The sequence below is a fragment of the Salmo salar genome, chromosome ssa04 (assembly GCF_905237065.1).
Source record: "Salmo salar chromosome ssa04, Ssal_v3.1, whole genome shotgun sequence".
In the NCBI taxonomy this organism is placed as follows: domain Eukaryota; kingdom Metazoa; phylum Chordata; class Actinopteri; order Salmoniformes; family Salmonidae; genus Salmo; species Salmo salar.
Genome location: NC_059445.1, coordinates 60,017,419 through 60,042,834, shown reverse-complemented (window position 1 = coordinate 60,042,834; position 25,416 = coordinate 60,017,419). Strand labels below are relative to the sequence as shown.

Sequence of the window (25,416 nt, the reverse complement as noted above, 5' to 3'; positions counted from 1 at the left end):
AATAATAAGTGATATCCATATCGCCCATAGGCCAGACCACTGCTGTCATCCTTACCTCCAAGCGTTTATTCAGATTGGATAATCTTTGGATGCCGACAGCAGTCGCACCAGTGGAAGACATAGCTTGGACTGTAGCCTACAAAAGCCTATTCCTGCTCTTTTCCCGCATTCCATCAACACATTTGGTGTGTTATCATAGTGGTCTCTGACTTGTGGTCAGACTTGCTCAGGCGGGAACAAACTTAAACATGCCTTTTTTTCCCAATGCTAATTTGAATGTCATTAAGAAAACAGAAAAGTTGTCCAAGATATTTAAATGTAATCTGTTACTCCCCAACCCTGAGCACCACTCACCAGACCGACAGTGTCTGGAGGCCCCAGGACCTTTCCCCATCAGATCCAGCTCTGTGGACTTTCTGCTGGGTCCCAAGTCTGAGTCTGCGTGGTAAGAGGGCCCCTGTTCCCCTGTGGCTCCGCCAGAGGGTCCTGCCCTGACCTCCCCCCGCGCCTCCAGCTGAAACTTGACATCCGTCATCTTACTGCGCACCTCAGCCATCTGGGCCTTGAGCCGGATCAGGACCCCTGAGTCTGGGGCTCCCCTCCTCACTGCCTGAGGCCGGCGCTCGCCCCGCTCCTTTCTGGACTGGACTTGGACTGAAGAGAGGTATAGAGGAGACGGACAAGCACGATGAAGAGATTAAGTGGCTATTAGCACTTGTCCTTATGTTTGTGACTGTGCCCTAGCTTGGCTACCCAGTACAGAGTAGAAAAAAAAAGATGTATTGTGACATACACCGGATACGCCGTGAGAGAGACCACCTACCTTGGCTGTGCAACAGGGAAGCAGGGGGTCTGGGCTGTAGGCCCCATAGTGACTCCACGTTGCTGTGTTCCTTCAGGTCCAGTAGCTGGATGAGGATGACTGGGTCAATCTCCAGCAGACTGTTGTTGCTGCCAGTGGAGGAGAGACCTCCACCACGCCTCAGACACCTGGCCCCATGGTTAGAGCCTCCTGGGAGAGACAGGGGAGAGTCAGATGTACTTTCAGAGATACAATGGTGAGGGGACAGTTGCAAAGGGGAAATGGAGACCAAAGGTGAACTATACTGGATGCTTCTATCTATCGAGTGCAGTAGAAGTACCAAGGGGAGTCAACTGATGCTTTGAATGAGTTTGGAATAGGGCATAGTGAATACTAGTTGCAAAAGGAAATCTTTATTTATTAGGTTTATCACACAGAGGAGTGCTATGGCTGCTCAACAGCTCACGCTCCATTATGAGTTACAGTAGACCCATTTCAGACAAGATAACGCCTCCACAAAGATTAAATTAAACTCTAGCCATGTCACGGGGCAGCAGGTAGCCTTGTGGTTAGAGCGTTGGACTAGTAACCGAAAGGTTGCAAAATCTATCCCCAAGCTGACAAGGTATAAATCTGTCGTTATGTCCCTGAACAAGGCAGTTAGCCCACTGTTCCTATGGTGTCATTGAAAATAAGAATTTGTTCTTAACTGACTTGCCTAGTTAAATAAAGGTTAAATAAAAAATGAAAATAAAAACTGCAGTACTGAGTCAGCCAGTGCACAGCTATGAGAGAGCAGCAGAAAAATCATTAAGGTCTGCATACAATGAGCAATTGAGAAGGCAAGAGATAAGAGATTGGAAATGGCAGCGGGGACAATAATCCACTTTGCAACCAATGTTTAATGAATAAATGTAAATAAACCAATGTGAGGCATGGGGCATGTAATAATGGATATTTTCCTTTCAGACGAGAGAGTCAGATAGTAAGTAAAAGAGACGGCCAACATGTCAGAGTTTAAGGGCGGCCAATACTGAGTTGCTAAAGTTGAAATCAGTTATCAAAGTACTGAAGAGTAGGCTTCTAACAGGACACACTTCATGCATGCAAATCTAAGCATTGTTATGCAGCCCTTTACACTCCCCTTTGGTTGCGTTTTAATCCACTGCAGCTACCACCTTTCCACACAACACACTTAAACCATTCCACATCAGCACCCATGACAAGTCCTCACACTGACAATGAGTCATCGTCTTTAAGCCCCATTACACTAAAACACACACGAAAGAGAGATTTGATGAGTGAGATAGAGATAACTAGATAGAAAAGAGGAGAGAAAGATGGCACAGAAAGAAAGGAGAAGTAGGGAGAGAGGATGAGAGAAGGGGATAGAAAGAAAAGGAGGGAGGGGGAAAAGGAGGGAGTAGAGAGAGAGAGAGAGAGACAAAGTGGAGGAGGAGGTTACCTGCTGCCCCTGCCACATCGTCAGGCAGTTCTCCCTCCTCCATCTCCAGGTTCCCACTGAACTCCACATCATTCTCCCCAGACCTGAGAACCAGAGACCATCAATGTCTGGACTGGGAACAATGTTGCTACAATGTCAGGGTCAAAATAAGACTAAACCTTTAGCTGACAACTACCAGTAAAACTGACGGATGCCTAAACCATGGCAACACATGAAAAGGGTCTACCTATCATTTCAATTGACTGAGCTGATCAATTGGTTTCATTTGCCGATTTATTTTTACAAGAAATGACCATTTGGGGACATTTGGTTCCCTACATGGGCCTCTTAAGGATATAGAAACTTAAGGAACATCCAGTTCCTTGGTCAATACTAAGGCCGGGAGATGACATTATGAGACAACTAATAAATCAGCTTACGCAAGACCTTGGCTTGACCAGCAACTCAAATTAGAAAGTGTGTCCAGGACTCCCTAAATCACAGAGAGAAGTGTTCCCTCATCAATAAGCTTCTTAGGGTGATTAGACACAAAGTGCTCTGTGTTAGAACAGACCAGCCATATACAGTGCATTCGGAAAGTATTCAGACTCCTTCCTTTTTTCCACATTTTGTTACATTACAGCCTTTTACTAAAATTAAATAAAAAATGTTTCCTCAATTTACACACAATACCCCATAATGACAAAGCGAAAAACTGGTTTTAGAAATGTTAGCACATTTAATAAAATCAGGCCTTTATGGTAGAGTGGCCAGATGGAAGCAACTCCTCAGTAAAAGGCACATGGCAGCCCACTTGGAGTTTGCCAAAAGGCACCTAAAGGACTGACCATGAGAAACAAGATTCTCTGGTCTGATGAAACCAAGGTTGAACTCTTGGCCTGAATGCCAAGCGTCACATCTGGAGGTAACCTGGCACCATCCCTACGGTGAAGCATGGTGGTGGCAACATCATGCTGTGGGGTAGGTTTCAGTGGCAGGGACTGGGAGACTAGTCAGGATCGAGGGAAAGATGAACCAAGCAAAGTACAGAGAGATCCTTGATGAAAACATACTATAGAACACTCAGGAACCTCAGACTGGGATGAAGGTTCACCTTCCAACAGGACAAGGACCCTAAGCACACAGCCAAGACAACGAGGGAGTGGCTTCGGACTTGAACCCAATCGAACATCTCTGGAGAGACCTGAAAATAGCTGTGCAGCGATGTGCCACAACCAACCTGACAGAGCTTGAGAGGATCTGCAGAGAAGAAATGGGAGAAACTCCCCAAATACAGGTGTGCTAAGCTTGTAGCGTCATACCCAAGAAGACTTGAGGTTGTAATCGCTGCCAAAGGTGCTTCAACAAAGTACTGAGTAAAAATGTGAATGTAAATGTGATATAATAAAAGATTTTATGTGCAAAAATGTCTAAAACCCTATTTTTGCTTTGTCATTATGGGGTATTGTGTGTAGATTGATGAGGGGGGGGAAAAACTATTTAATTCATTTTAGAATAAGGCTGTAACGTAACAAAATGTGGAAAAAGTCAAGGGGTCAGAATACTTTCTGAATGCACTGTATCTCTACTGATGAACTGGATGGACAGTGCACTGCAATGTTCTCTCTGGAATGGTACAGCTTCATGACAAGTCATTCAGTTCTTTTAGCAGCCCAATGGCCCCATAGGATGTGCTCGCCCATTTGAGAGTATTCAAGTAAGGTGTCCGTGTGTCTGCATGTACTTAATGCATGCTGGTATACGTTGGTCTGCTTAAGAAAGCCCTGTACACGTTCCTTTAGGTATGCCCTGGGGGAGAGGAGGGGATAACAGGGGAAACACAGCAGCTATTGTATCACACTCCAGTACAACATGAGTCAGATCTCCAGCAGAGCGTCTCACTCGCCGTCGCATCACTCAGCGCATTTATAGACAGGGGAACGGCGGAGCAACACATCCCAGAGCATCTGTCCAACCAGAGAAAAAATTTGAATAAGCCCTACAGGACCTACAGCATTTGAGTGAGTGAGTGAGAGAGAGAAGTGCCTTGTGGGCAGAGAGTGGGGATGTCAATTGACTGTAGTTTCCCCCTACAGGCATGGGAGATTGGACAATGTGTCTATTTCTGTGTGTGTGTGTGGGGGGGGGGGGGTTCTCTATGTTGTGTGTATATATTTGTGCATCCATGTCTGTATGAAGACGTAGGAAGCCCTTCTGTGAGTGTTTATGTATACGGTCCATATGTGATAATGTGTAGGTACACTCAGTGTCCCGCTTGTTACACACCCCATTCATGAAAATGGGTCGCTCCTACAGACAGTGAGTCACGTGGCCGTGGCTTGTTATATAAAGCAGACAGGCAGAGGCATTCAGTTACTGTTCTATTGAACGTTACACCTAAGCGACTTTGAGCATGGTATGATCGTCAGTGCCAGGCGTGCCGTTCCAGTATCTCAGATATGGACAGCCTCCTGGGCTTTTCACACATGACAATGTCTAGTGTTTATCGACAATGGTGCGACAAATAAAATAAACATCCGCTGACTGGCAGTCCTGTGGGCGAAAACAGCTTGTTGATGACAGGTCGAAGGAAAATGGCAAGAATCGTGCAAGCTAACAGGTGGGCCACAAACATGCAAATAACGGTGCAGTACAACAGTGATGTGCCGAATGGTATCTGGAAACACACAACTCGTCTGTCCTTGTCAAGGATGGGCTAATGCAGCAGACGACACACCGGGTTCCACTCCTATCAGCTAACAACAAAAAGAAGTGGCTACAGTGGGCACCCGATCACCAACACTGGACAATTGAGGAGTGGAAAAACATTTCCTGGTCCAAAGAATCTTGGTTCCTGTTGCGTCATGCTGATGGCTGAGAATTTGGTGTAAGCAGCGGGAGTCCATGGCACCATCCTGCCTGGTTTCAACGGTAGACTGGTAGCGGTGGTGTAATGGTGAGGGGAATGTTTCTGGTACACGTTAGGTCCCTTAATACCAATTGAGTAATGTTCCCATGCTCCGAAGAATTCAGGCTGTTCTGGAGGCAAAAGAAGTCTGACCCAGTACTAGTTGGGTATACCTAATAAACTGGCCTTGGGGTGTATGTATGCATGTACAGTTGAAGTCGGAAGGTTACATACACTAAGGATGGAGTCATTAAAATTCGTTTTTTCAACCACTCCACAAATTTCTTGTTAACAAACTATAGTTTTGGCAAGTCAGTTAGGACATCTACTTTGTGCATGACACAAGTAATTTCTCCAACAATCGTTTAGAGACAGATCATTTCACTTACAATTTACTGTATCACAATTCCAGTGGGTCAAAAGTTTACATACACTAAGTTGACTGTGCCTTTAAACAGCATGGAAAATTCCAGAAAATGATGTCATGGCTTTAGAAGCTTCTGATAGGTTAATTGACATCATTTGAGTCAATTTTAGGTGTACCTGTGGATGTATTTCAAGGCCTACCTTCAAACTCAGTGCCTCTTTGCTTGACATCTTAGGAAAATCAAAAGAAATCAGCCAGGACCTCAGGAAAAATATTGTAGACCTCCACAAGTCTGGTTCATCCTTGGGAGCAATTTCCAAACGCCTGAAGGTACCACGTTCATCTGTACAAACAATAGTACGCAAGTATAAACACCATGGGACCACGAAGCCGTCATACCGCTCAGGAAGGAGACATGTTCTGTCTCCTAGAGATGAACGTACTTTGGTGCGAAAAGTGCAAATCAATCCCAGAACAACAGCAAAGGACCTTGTGAAGATGCTGGAGGAAACAGGTACAAAAGTATCTATATCCACAGTAAAACGAGTCCTATATCGACATAACCTGAAAGGCCGCTCAGCAAGGAAGAAGCCACTGCTCCAAAACCGCCATAAAAAAGCCAGACTACGGTTTGCAACTGCACATGGGGACAAAGATCATACTTTTTGGAGAAATGTCCTCTGGTCTGATGAAACAAAAATAGAACTGTTTGGCTATAATGACCATCATTATGTTTGGAGGAAAAGGGGGAGGCTTGCGAGGCGAAGAACACCATCCCAACCGTGAAGCACGGGGGTGGCAGCATCATGTTGTGGGGGTGCTTTGCTGCAGGAGGGTCTGGTGCACTTCACAAAATAGATGGCATCATGAGGAAGGACAATTATGTGAATATATTGAAGCAACATCTCAAGACATCAGTCAGGAAGTTGAAGCTTGTCGCAAATGGGTCTTCCAAATGGACAATGACCCCAAGCAGACTTCCAAAGTTGTGCAAAATGGCTTAAGGACAACAAAGTCAAGGTATTGGAGTGGCCATCACAAAGCCCTGACCTCAATCCTATAGAAAATGTGTAGGCAGAACTGAAAAAGCGTGTGCGAGCAAGGAGGCCTACAAACCTCAATCAGTTACACCAGCTCTGTCAGGAGGAATGGGCAAAAATTCACCCAACTTATTGTGGGAAGCTTGTGGAAGGCTACCCGAAACATTTGAAGTTAAACAATTTAAAGGCAATGCTACCAAATAATAATTGAGTATGTAAACTTCTGATCCACTGGGAATGTGATGAAAGAAATAAAAGCTGAAATATATAACTACTATTATCCTGACATTTCACATTCTTAAAATAAAGTGGGGATCCTAATTGACCTAAGACAGGGAATTTTTACTAGGATTAAATGTCAAGAATTGTGAAGAACTGAGTTTAAATGTATTTGGCTAAACTGTATGCATGCATGTATGTATGTATTTATTAGGGTTCACTGGTGACCAGTACCCCGGGACTTCCCGACTAAGCTTCTTCGCGTTTCCCGAGAAATATTGATGGGACCTGTGGACCAATAATAATGTAGCACTAATGCAAAAATACATGTGCTAATAGCTGCATGCATGAACCGGACATGTCATCTCTCTGGCTTCATCCATAGCTTACATTAGACCAGTAATCGTAGAGCCTCCCGAGTGGCGCAGTGGTCTAAGAGATTCTGGGTTCGAGTCCAGGCTCTGTCGCAGCCGGCCGCGACCGGGAATCCAACGGGGCGGTGCACAATTGGCCCAGCGTCGGCCAGGTTAGGGGAGGGTTTGGCCAGCAGGGATGTCCCTGTCACATCGCGCACTAGCAACTCCTGTGGTGGGCTGGGCGCAGTGCACGTTGACACGGTCGCCAGGTGCACAGTGTTTCCTCCGACACATTGGTGCTTCAGGGTTAAGTGGGCATTGTGTCAAGAAGCAGTGCGGCTTGGTTGGGTTGTGTTTTGGAGGACGCACGGCTCCCCTCCTTCGCCTCTCCCGTACGGGAGTTGCAGCGATGAGACAAGACTAACTACCAATTGGATCCCACGAAATTGGGGAGAAAACAGCATCAAAATAAAAAATAATAATAGAAATAGTCATCACAATGCTAGTAGCCTACCATATTGAGCCTTCTCAATGTAAAGTCTCCAATAGAAAACACCACTTTCTTGCATGACTTCTATAAATTGCATTGCTAACTTCTCAAAGCAGTTACTTACTGAAAGCAATCTCCATCTTATATTCACAAATCTCCAAGCTATCTTTGTGACACTGGCAGTCTCAAAAATATAAACTGCAGCTACTCACTCTTAACAAAATGGCTGGTACATTGTATCCACAAACACGCTCGAGGAAATAGACATTTGCAACATGTCACAATAACAAAAGCGAATCCATGGGTTTGACTAGTCAGATTAGCAGGTATTTGATCAACTGAATCTCCACTACTAGGCCTACCTGCTTGTCTGTCTGTTTAGCGGAGAATCAAATATGTTCCCTGTGACAAAGCTTGCTTAAAGTGGTGAATATCATAAAGTAAAAACAACCTCCTGAAATTCCCCTGATAGCCAGGTGCAAGGGGAGAGAAAGGGGCCAACAAGCTGGCTGACATCTTTCCGTGGTAAGATAAAACAAATGTAATGTTCACTAGTCTGTAGGCTAATAACCTCATATTTTAGGCCTACATTTAAACTAAGCTACATCAACAAATTGTGTGGTGACTGACAGACATTTTCAGTTGATTCAATTGTGACAACTACAACAAGAAACCATTAGATTCCTGTCCATATTTTACGCTGATGTTATGTGCTTTAAAATAGCATTTCCGGTTTGAATGGGAATACCGTGATATGGTTGCAATTTTCCCAGGAAAGAAAATTGGTTGATTTTCTGGAAAATATTCAACCCTAGTGTATGTGTATGAGTGTGCGTGGATGGAGCTGGAGAGCTTCGTGTTGTTTTTTTGCACTCAGCCAGGCAGTATGAGGAGCAGTGATGACTCACTGATGGCTCATCTGGTGAGCTCACAGTGAGGGGGTGGAGGAGAGAGAGAGAACATGTGAGACTAAGGCTTCAGCAACAGCCCTGCACTCCACACAGTCTCTTCAGGCTCAGGGGTTTGAAAACACGTTGAAAAAGTCCTCATACACGACTCATATCAAAACTACACTCTAACTAGCACAACCCAGGTTGGGACAGAGGGTGTCCAACAAGTCATTGTAATGATAAGATCGATGTAATGATCGAGAGCATCCTGACTGGTTGCATCACCGCCTGGCATAACAACTGCTCGGCATCTGACCGTAAGGCGCTACAGAGGGTAGTGCATACGGCCCAGTACATCACTGGGGTCAAGCTTCCTGACATCCAGGAGTTATTATTCTATGCAGTGTCAGAGGAAAGCCCCAAAAATTGTCAAAGACTCCAGCCACCCTAGTCATAGACTGTTCTCTCTGCTACCGCACAGCAAGCGGTACCGGAGAGCCAAGTCTAGGACCAAAAGGCTCCTTAACAGCTTCTACCCCCAAGCCATAAGACTGCTGAACAATTAATCAAAATGGCCACCCGCACTATTTACAATGACCACCCCACATTTATCTTTACACTGCTGCTACTCGCTGTTTATTATCTATGCATAGTCACTTTACCCCTACCTACATGTACAAATTACCTCGACTAACCTGTACACCCGCACATTAACTCAATACCGGTACCCCCGTATATAGCCTCGTTATGGTTATTTTACTTTTATACATTTTTTACTTTAGTTTATTTGGTAAATATTTTCTTATCTCTTTTTTGAAATGCATTGTTGGTTTAGGGCTTGTAAGTATTTCACGGTAAGGTCTACTACACCTGTTGTATTCGGAGCATGTGACAAATAAAGTTTGATTTGAGGATGTGGATATCATTTCTGCATTTCCCCCCCCCAAATAATTGGGTGACTAAAACTAGAGAGAAAGCTCTGTGGTTAAGGGTGACAGTGGCCCTAGGTCACTCACATGGTCTCCTCGTCGATGTCGTTCTCCTCTGTGTTGCTCGTTGCCGTGGAGCTGCCCGAGGTGCTGCTACCGTCCAGAGGGTTCACCTCCTCGTCCCCCGTCAGACAGTCCACTTCCAAGTCCCCGTCAGACAGCTCCTGACCACACCACAACGTTAGCACAGCATTTACATAACAGCATTTAGTGCTTAACCCCTGACACAGCTTTTCCTACTATGCTGTGTTTTATCTTCATCTGATAAAATAGTGCATGCTTAAGGTCCCCCGTCAGACAGCTCATGACTATACTTTAACATTAATGCAACATTAGCGCAATGTTCAGACAACATGCAGCCTAGAGCACAGCTGCTGACACAGCAAGCATTTCTCCTCTACTGTGCACCATCTCCCTCTTGAGACACCTTATGATAATGCATGCTGAGGTCAGCCCTTAAGTAGGACTGGAGACATTTTAGGTGGAAAAAGGGCAGAATGATTAATAAGTGTTTCTGAAATCTAATTTCGTCCAGTGCTATAGACTATTGATGGGTTGTTTTTACAATGCCATACATTTTAATCTGAGACAAATATTATATGCTTCCTGGATTTTTATGTAACAATGTTTCGACCCCAGTGGTTATGTGAATACAGGGGAGCAACTTCCACTGGGGATGGGGGGGGATATGTCCACCCCACATTCTGAAATTACATTTTTGTCCCAGTTTTATCATTGGAATGTGATACAAAACGAGGCAACGGTGTGCTTTAGGACCCTGCGGATGTCTCTGAGCGGTGTTTATCCGACTGGATAAAATATAAATAAATATATCCTCCCCCATTTCTAAAACCAAAGTTGCTCCCCTGTGTAAATATGAAGGAGACTATCGTATCCACACAACATTTAACTGTTTCGACCATTGGGATCGAGACATACAGAGCTATAAAATTTAAGAGTTTCTAATCGGTGTGTTTGGGTACTATGATCATGTATTGTGTGCACCATCTTGAATCACAAATATGAACCAATACAGAGTGAACCTCTGTGGTCATCATGAATATGATGACAAAGTTCTAATGTTTGAGTGACTCACATTGGAGTCATCGTGCTGGGTCTTCTCCTCCTCCTCCTCTTCCTCTTTGGTCTCGGTGGCAGTGGTCTGGCAGCCGTCCTCAGCCACGGGACCTTTCCCTGAGCGGGAGTCTCTCTCCGAGGTCGAGGGGCCCAGGCGCCGGTCAGGAGGGGACGAGCTGCCAGACTTTTGCCTACGGAACAGCTCAATGGCCAGCCTCTGACAACGTGGAGCAATAATATGCAATGAGTTAACGCAAATCATTTTAGTTTAGATTAATTAGTGGTGATCTAAAACCCACACCTCTTTGAGGTTGTTGATCTGCTGGATGTAGCTGGACTGGGCTGACTCCAGCTGGCTGATGTACCAGTACTGGTCTCTGCACTTCTGGAAGAAGGTGGGCGAACGCACCTGATACCTGTTCAGGAGAGAAAAGTCAACTCAGCAGTCAAAAATGACTTCAATGAAGACACTAAACCCAGAGTTAGAAATGGCATCTTTCTCTCTATTAGTATTAGTGGTAACCTGAGGACCAGGGTGTCAGTCTGCATGTTGAGGTAGCCCTCGCTGGCCAACAGGTCCAGTCTGAAGAAGCGATTGTAGCCCCAGCACTCCCCCACCTCAAAGTCTGATGCAAACTCCCTGATGATGTTCTTAGTGGGGTCGCTGGAGGCCTGGTGGACCATCTCCACGCGGTACTCATATCTATAGACACAGAAAATACACACGTTGAAGGTGACATAAATTCAAGTGAAAACTTCAATTCAAAGAAAGAGAATGACAATCATTTTACAAAAACATACTTTGACGTTTCAGGGAGTCCTGCAGATAGTTCCAAGAAAACGGACAGATAGTTGCCGCGCACCACACCGTTGCCATCCTGAAGGGAAAAACAAACACACAATATAGCTGCAAGCAGCAAGCAGGGGTTCAAGCTGGATCGGATTTATCTTTAGAGAAACTGTGCAATGTTCACATTGAGTTGACAGAAAAAAACTGAACAAAATGGAATTCAAATAATTGAACCGACATCGGTCAATTAGTTGTTAAAAAACTAATTTTGGTTAATTGAGCAGGACCAGTTTTCAAAATTAAATACTTTACACGTCTTCCTCTCCAGAACCAAATGGACCGATTGGTACATAGCATCTATGTACCCATGTCTTCAAACCCTATATTTTCCAGGACTCCAGCTCAAACAATATGGCCGCTATGAGCCAATGAGCTTGCATGAATGTTTTTTTCCTGTCCAACAGCGCTACAATGTGGCCAAACTGAACCATACTTTACAGCTTAGCTAGACTCATATCCCTGAACATGGTTGCCAAATTTCATCACAGAGATATAAACATGTGCCCGTTATAGCATCATCGTGTGGTCGATCTGAATGTGCTTGCATATGTTTGGGACATATGTACCAAGTTGTTACAATACGATCATCGGTGTCTGATTTATATGCATTTATGTGCCAGACCATGCCCACAATAATGTTTATTGGTCAAGTTGTTTGATATACTAGTGTGTTATTTAGCATTAAGAGACCTTGGTCCATAGAGGTCATACATCAAGTTTTGTGCAGATCGGTCCTTCTTTTTCTCCAAAACCGCAAGGCTGATCGGCACCAAATGTGGTATATATCATCTATCTTCAAACACAATATTTTCCAAGACTCTTGCTCAAACAATATGGCCGCAATAAGCTTGCATTAATTGTTATTTGTCCAACAGCACCCACATGCGGCCAAACTGAACCATACTTTACAGATTAGCTAGACTCATAGCATGTGTGCCAAATTTCATCACCGAGCCAAACAGATCGAGAGATATAAACATGTGCCGTTATAGCTCCAACACGGTCGATCTGAATATGCTTGCATATGTTGAGTCTTGACAGTGTTTTGAACATGTGTACCAAGTTTGGTTACAATACAAGTATTAATATCTGATTGATATGCATTAATGTGCCAGGCAACACTCACATGAACGTTTATTGGTCAGTAGCACCATGTTGTTTGACATGCTAGTCTGGAAAATATTCAGTTGAGACCTTGGTCCATAGATGCCATGTGAAGGTTAATCCAGATTGACCCAGTGGTCCCGGAGGATATGTGATTTAAGTGTTTTTCACAAAATTCTAAATGCTGTAAAATCCATTATGACGGACCTTTTGGGTCCTTGAGGCAAATTTGTTCCTTGTGAGAAGAGGGACCTATGTACTGAATTCCAGGACCCTAGGTTATATGAGGTGAGGCGCAGGACCTTTCAGAGTATGCAATTTCAAACGCCTGTTATAGCACCACCTTGTGGCCAATTGGCATTTATCATCATGTCAAGTTGCACCTTCCTCTGCCTTACCATCTCACAGGAATTTGGCATGTTACATTTCGCTTGTAAGAAGAACCGGTATAATAATAATAAAACAGAAGAAACCAGCTTCACTGCTTGAACCCGTACGCCAAGAAATACAACAGGGGTTCACCAGGTTCGCTGCTTGAAACCCTAATTATGATGAACATTAAACCAGAGAGTTTTTCACAATCTCCAATATTGACCACTTAGTTGTGAAAAAGGTGACATATCAAATCTAGTAGTTAGAGTAAGACACGAACATAAGAGATCATTAGTAGTTTAGTAGCAATTACTACTAAGTATTAGAGAACAAACAATTGTTGGTGTCTACTCACTGGATAAACCTTGAGTCTCCAGCAGATGCCAGATATCTGGAGTGGGGGGCTATAGACGGGATCTGCCCTCTGTCTCAGGGTGCTGTAAGGACAACGCAACACACAGGCAGAAAAACAAGTCAGATAAGAGGAACCCAATCATTAAAAAAATACAATTTCAACTGCTTCTTGGTGAAGTGTCACAACGAGAGAGAAATTGCTCATCATGGGCCAACTTGTCCCTGGTTGCCTTAATTAGCAGCTAGAACGTAAGCACTTAATCAGAGCCTTGGACCTGGCAACCCAAAATAAAGTATGAGCAACCCAATGGGGTGCTTTGTACTATTTTCCAAGAAAGGGAAGCTAAAACGTTGTTCAAAGACTGTCGATTTCTATTCCTTGTGCATACACAAGCTCATATCCAAACATTTTCAAGACTACCTGAAGTTGGCCAGAACAAAAGTGCTTGAGTCATAGGCAGGAACCAGCTCACTGTGGAGAGAGAGAAAGTTGTTCCGTAATTTCACTTCTCAATGTCATGAAATATCCATTAAAAGCATAACAATATCTTGCTGCATTATGAATAATCCAAATGGAAATGTATATCTAACAATACAAAATTGAACTGAACATTATCTAAAATTGGATCCTACTTTCTCTGACAACAATTTAAAAAAACAGCTACAACAGTCTAAAAAGACGGTCCGGAGCATTTTTTTTCTCAAATCAAACTCTCTAGTCACAGGATCTGTGGTTTAGTACAGTACCTAGGGAGGTGTGCAGGTACAGTAGAATGGGTTTAGTGAAGTAGGTTTAGTTAGTATGTTACCTGGTGAAGTCTGGGGGGACTGGAGTGGTGACAAAGGACTGCATGGGCTTGCGGTGAACCTGCTGGAACATCAGCAGGATCTCTGGGCTCTTGGAGATCAACTCGCTCTTACTGCAGGAGCGTAGCTGTAGGACAGAGAACCACACACAATTTAAGAGCTTTGCAGAGAAACACCTGACCACCACTCCCCCTTCACCCCCACTGTTAACGCATCTCATTTCACTGGAGGCATGACGCACTCAAGGTAAAGTTTGACAGGCGATGAAAAAGCCAAGGTTGTGACTTCAGAGAGGTGAATTCATAAGAAAATACCTGTGTGAAGGTTTGAGAACAGCTGCTTGTTTATCCTCAAATGACTATGCAAAAAGCATTAAAAGACCCCAAGAAAAGTCCTGAAAGATTTACATGGCAGAATGTGTGAACTGTGTGACTAACAGTTAAAGCCAGGACACCCATTCTCTCAGGCCACTGGTGACCATTGAATTTAGGCTCAGTTTTGAGATACAGAAATCTCTGGACTGTGAAATGGGCAGGATCATCAAGCTCTTGTCAATCGTTGACTCATCTCACCATAAAATCTTGGTGTTTTTCACAAGTTTCAAGTCAGGGCGAACGGACTTGGTTTCTTAAAGTTTCAAATCAGTTCGCTCAGAAAACAAAAAGTGAATCTCAGTAGTCTGAAGCTTCCTATCCTTTTCTCCCTTTCTTTATCTGCACTGATGTGAAAGAACTGGACAGCTGAGAAAGCACATCGTGGTCATGAACATCACTGCTTTGACCATCCTGTCTGTTCAGGGCAAGTGCAGATGAAGAGGATATGAAAAGACAGAAAGCCTCTAGACAATTGGTGGCTTAGTGCCTCCTCTCGCTCAGCTTCCTGCTACCCAGAGTGCTGTGCAGTGTGGCGTGACATACTGCCACCGAAAACACTCACTTCCCACTCTCCTCCTAAACACCTGCCCCCACAAACCACAAGACAACACAGTATGTCCTGCAAGAAAACACACCCTCTCAAGCAGGTACGACACATTCCAATCCACTTGTAGTGCTACCTATGGCGTTCCCATTGCACTTCTGGGTTATTGGTGTTAAATCTTTTGAAAATGGTACACTGTATACTGGTATGGTACAAGTCCACATACCTGATGTTCCACCTCCTGCAGGAGAGACTCCAGTAGCTCAGTCTCTTGGGTGAGGGAGGTCTTCTGACCTGTTATGAGAGGACATTTTCATTTAAAAATAATATTTTAGTGACATAGAAGGGCATTAGAGTGACAAGAGAGAAACACGAATGGTGTCATGAAACTTGCGTACCCATGAGGGTGATGAGTTTGTTTTTGAGCTGGTTGTCGAGACGGGCAATCATCATCTCTACTGCATTACGTATCTCTCGCACTCGCTCGTCTTTGGCCCCTCGCACTGCTTCCACGTTCCTCTCCTGAGAGAACCAGAAAACATATGTTGAATTAAGGCAGACGGTTGCGGCGTTGTAATGTATTTTGGTGGAACGGTAACTTCATCTGTCATCACAGTGGGATGGAGTAGAGGAGGTATCCCATCACAACAGAGGCGAATTAACTGTAGTGCCCTTGTGCCATCTAGTGGCAAAATTCAGCAGTGTGCAGTAGCGATATTGATACTATTTTCTCATGTGTGCTTCTAACCAAGCTAAAAATAAACAGTGCCCCTCACCACCTCCTGCACCAGGCTGATGAGCTCCATGAGGCGGCGGCGGAGCTTGGCCACCTCCTCGTTCACCTTGGACACGTGCTGCTCGTAGATCTCAGCCAGAGGCTTGAAGGTGTGGCCGCCATGCTTGGGGAAGGAAAAGGGGTGAAGATCAAAATACAGGAATGGACTGACTGAGCACTTGTTTTGTTATACCAAAGGGATGTGGGGCTTGACTGAGAATATTCCTCTGTGGGCCACTGATAAAGGAATTCTATATCTTGATGATAATAATCAATACGCCTTGACTAATGCCCAAGGTTTGTAAGACAATGGGTTAAATAATTAGGCAAGGACTCAGCTTCCTGCAAAAGGTTTCTGTAGCTTTATTCAGAGAACGTTCTGAGGTCAGGATAACAAAACAGTCATTATATAGTTCTTGCTTACTTACGCACATGCATTTACACACAAACTGTTGGTGACCTGCATCCCCCTTTGACTTCCCACACTGTTTATCACTATCCAGCTCAGCCTGTTCCTTTCCCTCAAGGTTAGGAACCCCTTGAAGTTTCTACTCCCTTTACCATCTGGCTCCTTTGTTCCCATGGGCACACTAAATACTCACACACATTTCTTTCCCTCTGCAGCCTCTACTAGATTTTCTGGGACTAATTAGACCAATCGATCACTACATTGATCATTACATTGATTATTCATTAACCATGCTGTATGACTAATAATTCATCATGGTTTATTGATTCATTTACCTTTATTAGATAATTATCTTATCAGCCACTTACCATGCCTCCCCACAGAGCACACTGGTGGCAGATGCACTTCTTACAGGTCCAGCAGAACACACTGAGTTTCTCATGGTGGTTCTCACACCTGTAGACAAACCATAGACAACTGACACATCCAGACCCTGTGGAATCTCTTTTCAACACATTTTCTGTCACATTAAGCAGGTTTCCATCCAACCTTTTTATGTGAGTAAAGTACATGTCGAACAAACAAAAAAGTCACGACAGGCCTGATGGAAATTCAAACATGTCGGTAAACTTTCCAAATGTCAAACAAAACAAAACACGCTTGACAATGTGGGCAATTTTTTTGCTGGTGAAATAGATTATGCAACAACTGCTTCCTTCTATAGCTAGAAGACTCCTGATATCTCCAGGAGTGAGAAGTAAAATGTTTGTCTTTATCTGTTGTCTAGTACTCTCTTTTTGCTAGCTAGGGCATCTATTTTAAGTGCTCCCTGTCTTTGCAGTAGCCTACTTGGTGTGTGAACTGCGACTGCTCAAAACTTGCAGATGATTGTTGACACATCTAAGGGGCAGGACAATTTGTGACTTGTTTTGGTAATCAGTGGTTTCTCCTCTCCTTGGCAAATCAGCAATTAGTGTTAGTACTTCAGTCTAACCTGTTTTCTCAACGGCAGCTGTAAGCGGCGGTCGTGTCAGTCTCGTCGCGAAACAAAGACTGCTCTGCCAAGTTGTTCGGGAAAGGCTCCACACCACTCTCTCGCTTGAGAATCTTACCAAGTTATTTTCTGATGATCTCATTTAGCTCTTTTGTAGCTTTGGCAACTATGCGTGTTTTCTATTCCATGTTCGCTCCTCTCCCTGTAGGCTTTACAGACTCCTCCCCCCACTTGGTTTCAACCCTTCTAATATAGTGTACCCTGGGTTGTGTACGCAGGTGGAATTCCGGGTCCCTGGCAGCGTTTGGAACTGCCGATTTGCGGCCAAGAGAGCCAAGTTCATCTCACCCTATGCTGCCCTTCAATCCCTTGACTTTTTGGTCCTGACAGAGACATGGATCACCCCAGAGATCACTGCTACTCCAGCTGCTCTCTTCATCTGACTACGTTTTTTCTCATAGTCCAAGAGCATCTGTTCGTTGCGGTGGCAGCATAGGAGCATTCATTTCTCCTAACTGGAGATTCTCTTTTTCCCCTCCCTCACCTGTCCATCTCCTCATTTGAATGCCATGCTGTCACTTGTCCACTCAAGCTTAACATGGTTGTCATCTATCGCCCACCAAGTGCACTTGGAGAGTTCCTCAATGAGCTTGACATCTTGATAAGCTCATTTCCTGACGATGGCTCACTGCTCTTAGTACTTGGCAACTTCAACCTCCCGATGTATGCCTTTCATTTCTTTCGAACGCTCTCTTTCCCCTCCTTGCCTTTTGACCTCACCCTTTTCCAATCCCTTCCAACTCACAAGGCAGGCAATTTGCTTGACCTCATGTTTACTAGTGGCTGTTAGCCTACTAATCTCACTACAACTCCCTCCCCCAGGTCTCTGATCACTACTTTGTTTCCTTCACCGTCTCCCTTTCCTAGCCACTCAGCCTCTTCGACCCTACCCTCCTCCCTTTCTTATGACTTGCACTGGAAAACTAAACTTTCAGAGGACCTATCATCCTTTCACTCTCTCCTCTCTACCTTCTCTTGCTCTGCATCTGTTGCTAAAGCCACTATCACTCTAAATTTCAAGCTTCTTCCTTTAACCCCAGGAAACTCTTTTCCACCTTCTCTTCACTCCTTAAATCCTACACCCCTCACTCCCTGTGGATGACTGTCAACCACTGAAAAGGTTGACGACATCCGCTCCTCAATCCCAGCCTATTGAGTCCACTGGTCCCACTCACACGGCACTACCCTATGCCTTCACCTTCTCCTCCCCACTCTCTCCAGATGAAATATTGTGACTGAGGTCTGGCCACCCGACAACCTGCCACCTTGACCCCATCCCCTCCTACAGACCATCTATGGAGACCTAATTCCATTCATAATTTCTCTCATCCCTGACCACTGGCTGCGTCCCCTCTGACTTCAAAATGGCCAGAACGCTCCCCTCAAAACCAACACTTGAGTCGTGACGCAAAAAAACGACGGACCTGTATCCCTTTTTCAAAATACTTGTGTGCTGCCTCTGATCAACTCTTATCTCTCTCAGAATGCTCTTGACGTTGGGCCAGTAACCGAAAGGTTGCTAGATCGAATCCCCGAGCTGACAAGGTAAAAATCTGTCGTTCTGCCCCTGAACAAGGTAGTTAACCTACTGTTCCTAGGCCTTCATTGTAAATAAGAATTTGTTCTTAACTGACTTGCCTAGTAAAATAAAAAGTCAGCCTTCATGACGGGTCACTCAACCGAGACTGATCCTCTGCGTGGAGGCTCTCTGCACTGCCAAAGCAGACTCTGTTCTCATCCTCCTAGATCTATCCACTGCCTTTGACACCATGAACCATCAGATCCTCCTCTCCACCCTCAGGGCTGGATGTCTCCAGCGCTGCACACCCTTGGATTGCATCGTACCTGGCAGGCCGCTCCAACCAGGCAACGTGGAGAGGATCTGTGTCTGCACCACATATTCTCACTACTGGTGTCCCCCAGGGCTCGGTTCTAGGCCTTCTTCTCTCTATACACCAAGACACTCGGCTCCGTAATATCCTCACATGGGGTCTCCTATCATTGCTATGCGGATGACTCAATTACTTTTCTCCTTCCCCTCTTCTGACACCCAGGTGACGAGACGCAACTCTGCGTGCCTGGCAGATATCTCAGATTGGATGTCAGCACACCACCTCAAGCTCAAAAAGACTGAGCTGCTCTTCCTCCCGAGGAAAGCCTGCCTGCTCAAAGACCACTCCATCATAGTTGACTTCTCCACAGTGTCGCCCTCCCAGAGTGCTAAGAACCATGGCATGACCTTGGACAACACCCTGTGGTTCTCTGCAAACATCAAAGCAGTACCACGCTCCTGCAAGTTCAAGCTCTACAACCCTACCTCAGTCAGTCCTAATCCAGGCACTTGTCATCTCCAGTCTGGACTACTGCAACTGGCTGTTGGCTGGGCTCCCCGCTTGTGCCATCAAACCCTTGCAACTTATCCAGAATGCTGCAGCCCGCCTTGTTTTCAACCTTCCCAAGTTCTCCCATGTCACCCAGCTCCTCCACACACTCCATTGGCTTCCAGTCAAAGGTCACATCCACTACAAGACCATAGTGCCTGCCTACAGAGCAACAAGAGGAACTGCCCCTCCCTACCTTCAGGCTATGCTCAAACCCTACACCTCAACCCGAGCTCTCAGTTCTGCCACCTCTGGTCTCTTGGCCCTCCCATCCCCACAGGAAGGCAGCTCCCACTCTGCCCAGTCCAAGCTCTTCTCTGTCCTGGCACACCAATGATGGAGCCAGCTTCCCCCTGAAGCTAGGACAGTAGTGTCCCTGCCCATCTTCCAAAAACACCAGAAAACCCTACCTCTACAAAAAGTATCTTATACGACTAAGTGCTTTTTTGTGCACTGCGTCATGACACCCTTTTTATCCGCAACAAGTTTGTTTGAATGGAACACAACTCGTGGGAAAACAGTTTTTATGCCGATTTTAGAATATTCACATGAAAATCTGTTGCAAATTGGATGGAAACCTAGAACCAAACAACAAGCCATTTATAAACTCAGCCCACTTTACAATGTGCTGGGATTTTCACATTTCCAAGCTGAAAGGACACATTGTTCTAGGTTGCTTTTGCCTCATACTGCATTTAGTTTAAATGGGGCCCAGGTTGTGTTTGAGGTCTTCAATTCTAACAGAAATATAGGGTATGGATAGAGAGGGGGAGCGAGGGCAGAGAGAAAGAAAGAAAGCTGTGGTAGTGATGAATGGGTCAAAGGGGAGCGAGGGATGGTAAGGAGGGATGCTGGGGCTCACTTGTCCTTGTCGTTCTCCTCGTGTTTGGAGAGATTGCAGAGCTGCAGGGTGTCCAGCTGCTGGGTAACCTCTTCAGCCCAGCGGCAGTTCACCAACTCCCGCAGCTGCAGTGGTGCCCTGGAAACAGACAGACACACAAGGTCATACACAGATACAGACATGATCGGTCTTGAAAAATAATGTCCCCTAAATGGTGGCTAAGTCTATGCAAAACCATCTAAATCAAACAATTTGGACAAAGGAACAGTCACATACAGATCTCCAAGTTCAGTATTCCTTAAGATTTCTTTAAAAAAATCGTTTATTTTAGCATAATTAATTGATACTGGCACTAGATCCGTCCTCACTGTGAATTTTGGGGGATATCTATACTTTATTCCATCAAATTACTCTTAACTCTGCTGCCTGACTTCTAAAAAGGTTGTTCTGGAACATAATCAGTAGTAGGCTAACCCCCGCAGCATTTAGCCTAGCGGTTAGAGCGTTGGGCCAGTAACTGAAAGGTCGCTGTTTCGAATCCCGAGCCAGCAAGGTCGAAACATCTGCAGTTCTGCCCTTGAGCAAGGCAGCTAACTCCCAACAACAACTGCTCCCCAGGCACCGAATAACATGGATGTGGATTAAGGCAGCCCCCGTACCTCTCTGATTCAGAGGGGTTGTGTTAAATGCGGAAGACACATTTAGGTTGAGCAACTGACTAGGTATCCCCCCCTTTCCCTAGTCCCTGCCAGGAATACTAAGTGCTGTGTTCAAACACAGAAGGGCTTACCGACAGTGTGGGCATTGGGCTCTCTGCTCAGTCAACCAGCGCTGTCAATAGAAGAGGTTACATGTCAGCATTGCAGATGAGGTTGTAACACTGTATAGATGTATAGGTTTTTACAGGATGCCTAACACCCATGACTGCCTCGATTTCCTATATTTGTAGCCTGACACTTCAAAGTAAACACTGTAATGAGAATTGTTCTATACATTCAAATCATAGTAAAATGACAGTGGAATATTGGTTTTCCCTTAGACAATAAAAATTGGTTACTAAAGCTCTTGCTTAATTCACTAATGCTGTCAGTTATTTACATTTTAGTCATTTAGCAGACGCTCTTATCCAGAGCGACTTACAGTAGTGAATGCACACATTTCATTTAATTTCATGCATTTTCTTTGTATTTTTATTTTTTGTACTGGTCCCCCGTGGGAATCAAACCCACAACCCTGGTGTTGCACACACCATGCTGGCGTTGCAAACACCATGCTCTACCAACTGAGCCACAGGGAAGGCCAGTTATAAGTATGATTGTTCAGACTGAGGCATTTTAAGGCCTGTAGAGTTTCCGCTCACATCACAGCTGTGAAGTGTTACGCTAACAAGCTAGTCTCGTTGCCCGTGGCGACATGTCACTCACCCGTATGCAGCTGAAGCAGCAGAGTTTGGAGCAGTGGGGGCAGAGCCGAGCATCCCGCAGCTTCTCCATACAAATGAAACAGCGGAACACCTCCGCAATACTCTGTGTGGCAAGATAGTAGTCTTAAATATTATCAAAGCAAGACTGGAACCATTATACACTTGGACAGGAATCAATAGGCTCAAATGTGGTGTATGATACATTACATTAATAAAGGCCTAACTTTAAATATTTTCTGTATATTTAGAAACAGTCAACTGTCTTCACTGACATTTTCAACATGTCCCTGATTGAGTCTCTAATACCACCATAGTCCCTGTGCCCAAGAACACCAAGGCAAACTGCCTAAATGACTATAGACCCGTAGCACTCTCATCTGTAGCCATGAAGTGCTTTGAAAGGTTGGGAATGGCTCACATCAACACCATTATCCCAGAAACCCTAGACCCCCTCCAATTTGCATAACGCCCAAACAGATCCACAGATGATGCAATCTCTGTTGCACTCAACACTGCCCTTTCTCACCTGGACAAAAGAAACACCTATGTGAGAATGCTATTCATTGACTACAGCTCAGCGTTCAACACCATAGTGCCCCTCAAAGCTCATCACTAAGCTAAGGATCCTGGGACTAAACACCTCCCTCTGCAGCTGGATCCTGGACTTCCTGACGGGCCGCCCACAGGTGGTGAGGGTAGGTAGCAACACATTGCCACGCTGATCCTCAACACTGGAGCCCCTCAGGGGTGTGTGCTCAGTCCACTCCTGTACTCCCTGTTCACCCATGACTGCATGGCCAGGCACAACTTCAACACCATCATTAAGTTTGCCGACAACACAACAGTGGTAGGCCTGATCACCGACGAGACAGCCTATAGGGAGGATGTCAGAGACCTGGCCGGGTGGTGCCAGAATAACAACCTATCCCTCAGCATAACCAAGACTAAGGAGAGGATTGTGGACTACAGGAAAATGAGGACCGAGCACGCCCCCATTCTCATTGACGGGGCTGTAGTGGAGCAGGTTGAGAGCTTAAAGTTCCTTGGTGTCCACATCAACAACAAACTAGAATGGTCCAAACACACCAAGACAGTCGTGAAGAGGGCACAACAAAGCCTATTCCCACTCAGGAAACTAAAAAGATTTGGCATGGGTCCTCAGATTCTCAAAAGGTTCTACAGCTGCACCATCGAGAGCATCCTGACTGGTTGCATCACTGCCTGGTACGGCAACTGCTCGGCCTCCGACCGCAAGGCACTACAGAGGGTAGTGCGTACGGCCCAGTACATCACTGGGGCTAAGCTGTCTGGCATCCAGGACCTCTACACCAGGCAGTGTCAGAGGAAGGCCCTAAAAATTGTTAAAGACCCCAGCCATAAACTGTTCTCTCTACTACCGCGTAGCAAGCGGTACCGGAGAGCCAAGTCTAGGACAAAAAGGCTTTTCAACAATTTTTACCCCCAAGCCATAAGACTCCTGAACAGGTAATCAAATGGCTACCCGGACTATTTGCATTGTGCCCCCCCCCCCAAACCCCTCTTTTACGCTGCTGCTATTCTCTGTTTATCATATATGCATAGTCACTTTAACCATATCTACATACTACCTCAATCAGCTCAACTAGCGGGTGCCTGTATATAGCCTCACTACTGTATATAGCCTCGCTACTGTTGTTTTTATTTCTTTACTTACCTATTGTTCACCTAATACCTTAATTTGTTTAGAAATTGCACTGTTGGTTAGAGCCTGTAAGTAAGCATTTCACTGTCAGGTCTACACCTGTTGTAGTCGGCGCACGTGACAAATAAACTTTGATTTGATTTGAGCACAATGAGCACAGGGGAGCTCAGTCATAGACAAGGAAGCAGGAATCAATTCTCATTTGGTACAGTTGGTGCACAATCCGATGTAAATTACTGCCTGGTGGGATGAGCTATATTTGGAACCCATATCCCAGTCTAATGCCAACGTTGGCTGAGAGCAAAATCTCTAGTCTAGTGATATGTCCTGAGCTCAGGATTGCTTGCATCCATCCATCCATCAGTTTAGGGAATTTTCTAGTTAGAGCAGCATGTCAAGTTGTTCACTCAAATGTCATAGATATGGGTCTTTATCTAAAAGCTACAGTGGGGTAACCAGTGACATACATGTGCATTTATACTGATGTGTAAAATGTAAACACACCTCAACACTTTGTTCATCCATCTCAGCCAGTATGCTTTTCTTCAAATGGAGGAAATTGGGTGAAATCTCAATCCAATACCTATTTTCATGGAGAGAAAGAAAACAGTAGCGTCAATGTAGATAAAGGTCCAGTCAAAAATAGTGTTTTCTTGTCATTTCCAACGCATGAAAGAATTAGTTCACGATATTAAGCTAATATTATTGCAATAACTTCTAACGGACAATTGATTTTGGCTGTGTGGCAGGTTATTTTGGCTCTGTGTGACAGGTTAGCTAACGTTAACTAGTAACGTTAGCTGATTATGATAGCTAGCTAGCTAACGTTAGATAGCTGGTTACCTTACCTTCTCAGATGCTAGCTGGCTTAGCTAGCTATTTCTTCTTTCTTCAGAAAGGCATTGATAACATCTCTGATAATACACGCAATGTTCCACTATTATTTTGGATGTGTGAAATTGGTAGCGTCAACTAGCCTGATTCCTAACATCTACTGTATAACAAACGAGTTAGCATTAAGCATCGCGCTAACATGGCCCATCACTAGCTAGCAGCCCAATTGACAGACAGCTAAATTGCCTCCACTGTAAATATCAAATTCATACAGTAGACAGGCTTCATTAAATGATACGCTTGCAGGCAAAACTAGCATCGTTTTTGCAACCCGTGGCTACATTTGTTTTTCTTCCATGATGCAGGCTATAATCTGCTGCAGCTACATATCATATCACCATTGGAGACCATTTCCATGTTTATCGCGAGCTCTTCAGAGATTGCTTCAACCAATGTAAAACAGCTGAAGCGGTGGAAGGTGGGACCTTTCTCACAATTATCCAATGAGCAATGGCCCGTATAAATATGAGAAGGGTAATTCGACACACCCATACATGTTATAAAAGCAATCTCTACAAGAAAGTGGGAAGACAAACAGTAACAAAATAATATGAAATCTTATTCTCCTAATGCATTCCTTCCTTCTAAACTCAACAAAAAAAGAAACGTCCCTTTTTCAGGACCGTGTCTTTCAGAGATAATTCGTAAAAATCCAAATGACTTAACAGCTCTTCATTGTAAAGGGTTTAAATACTGTTTCCCATGCTTGTTCAATGACCTATAAACAATGAATGAACATATACCTGTGGAACGGTAGGCAATTAAGGTCACAGTTATGAAAATGTAGGACACTAAAGAGGCCTTTCTACTGACTCTGAAAAACACCAAAAGAAAGATGCCCAGAGTCCCTGCTCATCTGCATGAACATGCCTTAGGCATGCTGCAAGGAGGTATGAGGACTGCAGATGTGGCCAGGGCAAAAAATTGCAATGTCCGTACTGTGAGACGCCTAAGACAGTGCTACAGGGAGA

At 44.7% G+C, this 25,416-nt stretch overlaps 1 protein-coding gene across 2 annotated transcripts in view; it reads right to left on the bottom strand.

Moving 5' to 3' along the window:
- LOC106603466 (E3 ubiquitin-protein ligase TRIM37) overlaps positions 1-24,833 on the bottom strand; it is a 31,993-nt gene extending 7,160 nt beyond the window's left edge. For both annotated transcript variants that reach the window (XM_014197188.2, XM_014197189.2), the window contains exons 1-20: positions 24,400-24,833; positions 24,056-24,134; positions 21,872-21,973; positions 21,238-21,278; positions 20,469-20,585; positions 16,540-16,627; positions 15,764-15,886; positions 15,386-15,509; positions 15,214-15,281; positions 14,072-14,196; positions 13,684-13,734; positions 13,264-13,345; positions 11,384-11,460; positions 11,106-11,285; positions 10,884-10,998; positions 10,602-10,799; positions 9,533-9,669; positions 2,268-2,350; positions 824-1,012; positions 355-654 (exon numbers count right to left, since the gene is read on the bottom strand). In XM_014197188.2, the coding sequence (XP_014052663.1) occupies positions 355-654; positions 824-1,012; positions 2,268-2,350; positions 9,533-9,669; positions 10,602-10,799; positions 10,884-10,998; positions 11,106-11,285; positions 11,384-11,460; positions 13,264-13,345; positions 13,684-13,734; positions 14,072-14,196; positions 15,214-15,281; positions 15,386-15,509; positions 15,764-15,886; positions 16,540-16,627; positions 20,469-20,585; positions 21,238-21,278; positions 21,872-21,973; positions 24,056-24,076 (2,221 nt within the window). In that variant the 5' untranslated portion in view covers positions 24,077-24,134; positions 24,400-24,833. The remainder of the gene's footprint in view (positions 1-354; positions 655-823; positions 1,013-2,267; positions 2,351-9,532; positions 9,670-10,601; positions 10,800-10,883; positions 10,999-11,105; positions 11,286-11,383; positions 11,461-13,263; positions 13,346-13,683; positions 13,735-14,071; positions 14,197-15,213; positions 15,282-15,385; positions 15,510-15,763; positions 15,887-16,539; positions 16,628-20,468; positions 20,586-21,237; positions 21,279-21,871; positions 21,974-24,055; positions 24,135-24,399) is intronic.
- Between the last annotated feature and the right edge of the window lie 583 nt (positions 24,834-25,416).